This window comes from Porites lutea, chromosome 5 (assembly GCF_958299795.1).
Source record: "Porites lutea chromosome 5, jaPorLute2.1, whole genome shotgun sequence".
Lineage (NCBI taxonomy): Eukaryota > Metazoa > Cnidaria > Anthozoa > Scleractinia > Poritidae > Porites > Porites lutea.
The window spans coordinates 33,718,622-33,726,837 of NC_133205.1; the positions used below are offsets into that span (position 1 = coordinate 33,718,622).

General features: G+C 39.1%; 2 protein-coding genes across 2 annotated transcripts in view; one reads left to right on the forward strand and one right to left on the reverse strand.

Annotated features, from left to right (window-relative positions):
• LOC140936502 (uncharacterized) overlaps positions 1-8,216 on the forward strand; it is a 470,324-nt gene that overhangs the window by 193,463 nt on the left and 268,645 nt on the right. The window lies entirely within an intron of this gene.
• Positions 831-8,216, reverse strand: part of LOC140938261 (uncharacterized) — a 14,181-nt gene continuing 6,795 nt past the window's right edge. The window contains exons 3-8 of the mRNA XM_073387766.1: positions 8,105-8,216; positions 7,435-7,599; positions 5,516-5,668; positions 4,830-4,991; positions 2,109-2,183; positions 831-1,687 (exon numbers count right to left, since the gene is read on the reverse strand). The exon at positions 8,105-8,216 is cut by the window's right edge and continues 41 nt beyond it. Coding sequence (XP_073243867.1) covers positions 1,058-1,687; positions 2,109-2,183; positions 4,830-4,991; positions 5,516-5,668; positions 7,435-7,599; positions 8,105-8,216 — 1,297 coding nt within the window. The 3' untranslated portion in view covers positions 831-1,057. The remainder of the gene's footprint in view (positions 1,688-2,108; positions 2,184-4,829; positions 4,992-5,515; positions 5,669-7,434; positions 7,600-8,104) is intronic.

The following is an 8,216-nucleotide window of genomic DNA, read 5'->3' on the forward strand; positions in this document are numbered from 1 at the left end:
CTCTTAAGCACAAACAAAGCTGAAAATTTGTCCAAAGCTTATCGTACTGCGTCGCAGTCCGTTTGCCATCTCTTAGTCAAGGCATCCCAGCTGCATTCTTGGTGTTTGGATAAAACCGGTCGTCTTTATTTGTGGGTACATATATTTCATTAACCGTAAAGACAAAGTATTCGTACAAATCGAAAATTGTCAAATGTGGATTGCCTCTCGATCCACCTCGTCTTGCACAAATTTTTCAGCTTGCGCTTCTTAGTCTCCGTCTGGGGAAAGGGCGTCAATTACCATGATTACGGTCGTTAAGAATTTCTGTCGCTTTGGTGAATTGGCAACGAAACCGGTTTCACGCTTCAATTGTTTGGTCTCCTTTTTAAAATATGAGGCTGGTTGGCTTCTCAAGGTTTTTGAGACCCACCCATTTCTGTCTGTTAAATTTTCCACGTATATTTTGGGTGGGCTATTCTAAAGGGGGTTGCATAGCCACCCAATTCATCCCCCCTGGATCCGCCCCTGCAAGGAATATTTCTGGTGACAAGATAGAAACCAGATTTTCGTGCTTATGGTGCTCCGCTCTCTGACATAAATTGTCTGTTTGGCGGTATCTAGCAATACAACACGATAGCACATTATAGCTATCTTGTACACTTCTCACTGAAAATCGTATTTTTTGTGAACCGCTCCAGGTGAAAAACGGCCATTCTCCCTTTTTTTTTTTCGCCTACTACCGTATAACTATTCATTCGATAAAGCGCCCAACCATTAATAAGCGCTCACCTCGAATAAACGCCAACCCTGTAAAGTGTAGGCAAAGTTAATAAGCACCCCCCAATTGAACTTACTGACAATAAAATTGAAACAGACCTCTTTAGCTTGTACGTTTTGTTTTCCCAATGTAGGTCATGTGATAATACTCTTGAGAACGGTTTCTTTCAAATGTCTTTTATTCACACGTGCATATGTACACGTGCTTTATGAAAATTCAAAGAGTCCAATTCTCCTAGGATCTTTTCTGGGAAAACAAAACATACAACCACACACCCAAACTCTGTAAGAGCGGTCGTCAGACACGTTCTATATCAAGTCCAAGTATTCTTTCACTAAGAAGTACCCCCACCTCGTTGGCCAAGGAGGTAACCGCAATAGAAAGATCACCGAACATATTCCCATGTGATAGGGTACGTTGCTCTAAGTTCCGAATTTGTTCCTGCATAGCTGCAATGCTCCTCGTGGTTCTTGTTAGCTTTACATGAAGTTCACGTAAAGCAGGGATATCCATTTCGGCTCGCAAAGCAGAGTGCTCAAGTTTTAAAGCCTCAAACGTCTCCCAAAGGGCTTTAAAACAGTCACTCTGCCAGCAAAGAGAATTGGCAAACATTACTTCAATACGCTCCAATTTTCGTTTAACATCACAGAGGGCGTTGGAAAGGCGTTGGACCTCTTGTTTCAATTGGCTATTTTCCTCAAAAAGTAAATCGTGTTGAGCAACTTTTTTTTCAACGAATTGTAGCCTACGTATAACGTTTTGGTCTTCAGGGGAGTGGTAAGACGATGCGCCTTCAGTGTCAGCATTTGCTAGCGGTACGTCTTTCGCCAAGGGCGTGATTTGCTCTTTTATATCGACCACATTGCGTGTTGGCAATACCTTCCGTGATAAAGGCAAAAAGGAAATGGTATTGTTCATTTCCTTTTTCTGCAGAGGCAAAAATAACAACAAGTAAATTGGCATTTTGGTAACACCACTACTGCTTGCAAAATGTACATACCCAAAATAAGTTTACTTTTACTCCATAATCGTACTAATCCTTGAATTGTCCAGGAACCTTTAAATTAAGGGTTTAAAACTGTAATGTAGAAACGCGAATACTGTTATCAAGTCTTGACAAAAGCTTCACTTAAAAAGTATACGATCGAGCAGAAGTTCCAATTTGCTCTATGCTAGTATAGAGGTGGTTTTCCAACATTACAATGCCCTAGACATATGAACATCACCATTATAAAATGACGATAGAATAGATATACATCTACCCCGCTATTCATTTTGAAATAGGAGAGACTGCTGTTGCTGCTGAAAGAACGTTTTCATAAAAAAGCGATTAAAGTACTCACAGCACCTTTTCTTGGTGATTGTTGTCCTTTCCACATTTGTCAATTACAACTGGAAATGCCCGACATTCTTTATAACGAAGCTGCAAAAGGAATACGAAACACGTTGAGTGACAGACACGTCTTTTTTTTCTTTGCCTCGTATGGTCCCTCATGTCCTAGGAATAACGCTAAGTTAGGTATATGGCATAATTAACCATGACTTTTTACAAGGTGTTTATAATCAGAAAGGTCAAATCGGACAGTTTTAGTGCTGCAAGACCCAATTAAGCAATATACGAGGGCTGTAAAATCAGACTTTTTTCTCTTTCTTTTTTTAAAATCGGACTCAAGAATTCAGTTAAGGTCTGACACAATTCACGGTAAATCAAGTAGTTATTAAATGGCCTTATTAAAAGAAATAGGACATTTCGTCACTACGAATACCTTTTCAGGCCTATACTATTCCTCTATTTATCCGTGGATGGTAGGTCAGCTAAAAGGTCAAGACTATGGTGACTCTAGAAACGAACGGGCAGAGGAATGTCTCCACGGACCAAATGCAGACTGCACAGTCCACTTTATACTCAGTGACAGAAGCTGTTTTTTCATAAAAAACTGTGTCACGCAGCAAACACAGGAGCCTTAATCATGGAGGTCAGAATGAATCTAACGGTTTGTTTTTTCAGTGACCTATACAAGCTAGGAAGAAACAAATAATGAACAAAATATCAGCAATAGCACTATATGGGTAGTGACTTAGTAAATAATGATGCAAATCCCCATACAGATCTGATGCAAATATTTTATCATAACCCACTACCGAATAAAATGCCATGAACCGTCCAACATCGTCCTTGTACTACGCATGAATAAGGTTAATTTGTGCAGCACGACGAAGCCCTCCAAAGCTGCACGTGAAAATAAGAGAGATTCCAAGAAATGGGCCCAAAGTAAACTGTACGAGTCTCCTCAAATCCTCCCAAAAAAGGTGAAAAAATTAACACTCAGCTTGTTTTCGTCAAACAGTTTGATGCTGCACAGGGAAACCTGTATACAACGGCCCTCTATTAATCGGCCATTTTCCGAAGACTTCGATTTTTTCCTCGATAAAAACACTGTAACTGTAACTTTATTTTCCGCTCCAGAAAGAAAGTTAAACACTTTAGGGTGGATAAATGAAAAAAACAAGCCTTTATTCACAATACCCACTCACCAGTCACAACAAACGTTTGGTTTACTAAATTAACCTATATACTTATAGAAATTTGACCCACCTGAAAATTAATCACCATACAAGGGAACTTCACCCTTTCTACACCACTGAGTTTATAAGACCCGACCGACTAACGTTGAACAAACTCTCTCCGTCCACAGTACAGTGTAAAACGCTTTACTTGAAAACATTGTTAATGCAAGCAGATTTTCATAGACTTTTGGCAAGAGAGTTTATTATTCAGAGGTATCGTCTTTTCCTCTGTCTCTTGTCTCAGTCCCAGAAGTCTTAGCGAAAATTGCCACGGCCCAGTTAGTGGCGAATCGCTGTCCACGCAAATACGAAACATACGCCCCATGTGGAGAAAAGTTGCCTCCAGCAAGAGGAGCATAGCTTGGGTAGCCACCAAAGGCAAGAGACCCTTCTACTCGGTACCATCCTCCATATAAACGGGGCTTTAGAGACAATGCCTACGTACCCTGCGAGCAGAGGTTTCTTTTTGGCATGGCTTTTAGCATTTACGAAGTCCTTGGAGTTGCTTGTCCGTCGCGTAGTTGGTTTGTTTACGCGACAAATAGCAACATGGACAACCTTTTAAATACTAAAATCCATGCAAAATTGTTTATTTATTGTTTATTGTTTTGTTTGCCATAAGTTGTACAAAGCAAAAAAAAAAATCTAATTATTTAAACTCTCATGGGGAGGAAGGCCAAGAGAAGCCACCGGGCTTATAAGGAATGGGCTCCCTCAGTTAGATAATTAGAACAAAATATTATCATAATTGCACTAGCAATATTATTGTAAAAAATCTTTATTGCCGGAAAACACAAAAAGGTGTTCCCTTAAAGCTTACGTATGCGGGTAATAGTGTGTAAACTTTCCGCCATTTGTTTACCGGCATAACAACCCTACTTGATCTGTATGCATAACAGTAATTGAAAGGCTTGGATTTGTGAGACTAACACCTCTAATGAGAAACCTTTCTCAACTCATAGTCAGTAAGGAAGGGGTTATGTTGTAGGCCCCATGCTAAATGCCTCAAACGTCTGTCACCTAGCTACTTGTCAGATAAATTATTTTCAACTCGAGCTATTGTCCATGATAGATAGACAAAATATAGAGACAGCCTCAATATTCCATCTTGTAGAATCAATGCTGGCCAACGGGCGTTTTGTTACCGTGGTGTAATAATATGGAATAGTTTAAGTAAAGACTTAAGGGAAATCATAAAAATACTTAAGTTTTTAAGAGACATCTAATGAATAATGAACTGATTTGTAACATGAACTAGATTAGATGTTGAAATTTGTACAAAGTTACTATTTAGTTGTTGTGCATAGTTTTTTAAGTTAATTATTTAATTAAATAATTAATTTATTCATCCATTTGACTCATCTAATTTAAGTTTAATATTCATGCTGAAAAGCCCTTTTCAGGGATGCTCAATAAAGTGTATGTATGTATGTATGTATGCTTATAATACCATGATAACACAAGAAATTATGATAAAACACATAGCATCAGAACTACTCACCACATTGTTAGATGCTTCAGGTTTCAGTAACTCGAGATTTTCATCCAGCATATTGTTGTTGCCCTCTATCTGACCACCGTAGTTTCGCTCATTGCCTTGTTTCTGCCCTTCTACACAGTTGCTGTTAACATCACCAGTCCCTACACAGTTCAGTTGCCATGCCTGCAGAGCAGGAATTTCATAGGTTACACTGAGACAGTGTTACTGGAAAAATGGTGTAGCGTGATACAAAAAACACTGAAAATTCTAAACGATGGTACCAACTTGGCAAACGGCTCTTATTTTAGTGACAATGTGAATTAGTATTACTACATGCTGCAATAAGGCTGCAGTACAGAAAAATACCACAAAGAGATATGGTAGGGTAACGTTCACCCAAAAATTCACCTGAAATTCTTGTTCAACTCCCTACCTACCTTTCCTTTCATCTAATTATCCTATAAGGGTTCTAAAAGCTTTCCCAAAAATTTTTCCACAGAAAAGAAGCCTACTAAATGCCCAACAAAAGAAAACAAATGAGGCAAGGAAAGCGAAAGAGGAGAACAAGTGGAAAGAAAAAGTCAGCTCACTTTTACAAAGGTACTTTATAAGAAGAATAATCTTCTACAACAAGATAATTATATTTGAGGAATGCAAACTCATTCTATAGCTAACTCCTAAAATACAAAGCAATGAAAAATACTCACCACACTGCTAGCTGCTCCAGGTTTCAACAACTCACAATTACCACCCACTTGATTGCTGTAAGCCTCCGTTTGACTACAAGGATTATCCTCTCTGATAAACAGTTCCTGTTGTTTTTCATGGTAGCTGTTAAAATCACGAGTTCCTGAATGGTGCTGATGGCAACATATTAAAACCATTCATGAGAAATTTGAATTAAGCTCAAGGAAATTAGAATGACAAAACTTAACAGTCATTCAGGAAAGAAAGAAAAGAACAATATGTTGAAGTCTTCCATGCAATAACGGCCTAAGGAACATCTGGTAATTTTGAAAAGTGCAGCAAAGTTACACAATCATACAATTGGGTTTGTCTTTACTATGAAACTTACAATGGTTTTGCTTCTTTTTGGGGGGAAGGGGGACAACGTGCATTATGGTCTACGTGAAAATGGTGAATTAGAAAAGTAAATCCTTACTTAAAGGGAGCACTGACTATCTCGTTATTGCCAGCTAACAAACTCTCTCCGTCCAAAAGTGCAGTGTAAAATGCTTTATTTAAAAACATCGTTAATGCGAGCAGATTTTCATAGACATTTTGTTGAGAGAATTTATACAGTCAGAGGTATTGTCTTTTCTCCTGTTCCTTGTAACAGTCCCAGAAGTCTTAGTGAAAGTTACCTTGGCCCAATCTTTTTCTTGTTTCTCAAGTGGCGAATCTACGAAACTTACGCTCCGTTTATGTGGAGAAAAGGTGTCTCTAGAAAGAGGGTCAACCTCCCAGCTGATTTAAATTGTTTACAATAATTCTGTGAAAAGAGTTGACCCTTTTGCCCAAGCCAACAGGGCTCAAGCTTGCTCCGATTACCTTGCTTTGATCAAGTAAGAGAGTTGACCCAGCTGGTGAGCCAAAGCGTTTACATGAAGAAAAGCTGGCATGCTGACCTGGCTAGGCTGGTCACCCTTCTAGCCATGCCAACTTTTTGCTCCCCATGTAAATGGTTCGCCAAAAATTAATTTGAAAGGAAATGTAGGGAAACACAGCTAGCTTGGATAGCCACCAAAGGCAAGAGACCCTTCTACCTGGTACCATCCTACATGTCAACGGGGCTATAGGGACAATACCTACAATCAGGGACAAAAGTAGTTGACACACTTGTTTAAAACGGGTGCTTTTAACAAAAATTTAATTCATTTATTATTTCATTCTTTTTAAACGCCGTAAATCCCCTCACCCCCCGAATCAATGTTGTCTGAAGTAAAAAAAAGACTTGAGGGTCCAAAATTCAACATTGATTTTGGGGGGGAAGGGGTTGGGGTAGACAGGGGAAGGGAATAAGTATATCCACTATGCAAAAAGGGGCCATTTTACGGAAGTGTGTCAACACTTTTGTCCCTCATTGTACGTACCCTGCAAGCAGAGGTTTCTTTTTGGCGCGGCTTTTAGCATTTATGAAGTCGTTTGAGTTGCTTACCAGTCGTGTAGTTGGTTTGCTTACATGACAAATAGCAACATGGACAACTTTGTAAATACTAAACTCCGTGCAAGAAAGAAACCTCTGCTCACAGAATAATGCCTACTCCCCAGGAAATGGAAAATTGGGCCCATAGCTGCTGACCAATCAGTGTGAGCACTAGTGCAATATTATTGTAAAAAACCTACATTGCCAGTAAACACAAAAAAGGTGTTCCCTTAAAGCTTACGTACATAAGGGTAATAGTGTAAACTTTCTGCCATTTGTTTGCCGGCATACAACAACCCTACTTGATAAGTATGCATAACAGTAATTGAAAAGCTTGGATTTGTGAGACTAAGACCTCTAATGAGAAACCTTTCTCAACTCACAGTCAGAAAGGAAGGCCTTATGTTGTAGGCCCCATGCTTATAATACCATGGTAACACAAGAAATTATGATAAAACACATAGCATCAGAACTACTTACCACATTGTTAGATGCCTCAGGTTTCAGTAACTCAAGATCATTATCCAGCGTATTGTTGTTGCCCCGATCTATTTGACTACAGTGGTTTCGGTCATTGCCTTGTTTCTGCCCGTCTGCACAGTTGCTGTTATCATCGCAAGTCCCTACACAGTTCAGTTGCCATGCCTGTAGAGCAGGAATTTCACAGGTTACACTGAGAAAAAATTTTACTGGAAAAATGGTGTAGTGTGATACAAAATAACATTGAAAATTCTAGTCACAATGTGAGTTAGTATTATGTACTACATGCTGCAATAAGGCTGCTGTACAGAAAAACACCACAGAGGGATGTGGCAGTGTAACGTTCACCAAAAAATTCACATGAAATTCTTGTTCTACTCCCTACCCACCTTTCCTTTCATCTAATTCCAGTATCCTATAAAGATCCTAAAAGCTTTCCTCAAAATGTTTCCACAGAAAAAAAGCCTACTAAATGCCCAGCAAAAGAAAACAAATGATGCAAGGAAAGCAAAAGAGGAGAAGAGGAGAACAAGTGAAAAGAAATTTAAGTCAACTCAGTTTTACGAAGATACTTCATAAAAAGGATAATTTTCTACAACAAGATTAATTAAATTTGAGGAATGCAAGCCCATTCTAACTCCTCAGATACAAAGCAATGAAAAATTCTCACCACACTGCTAGCTGCTCCAGGTTTCAACAACTCACAATTGCCACCCACTTGATCGCTGTAAGCCTCCGTTTGACTACAGGGATTATCCTCTCTTACAAACTGTTCCTGTTGT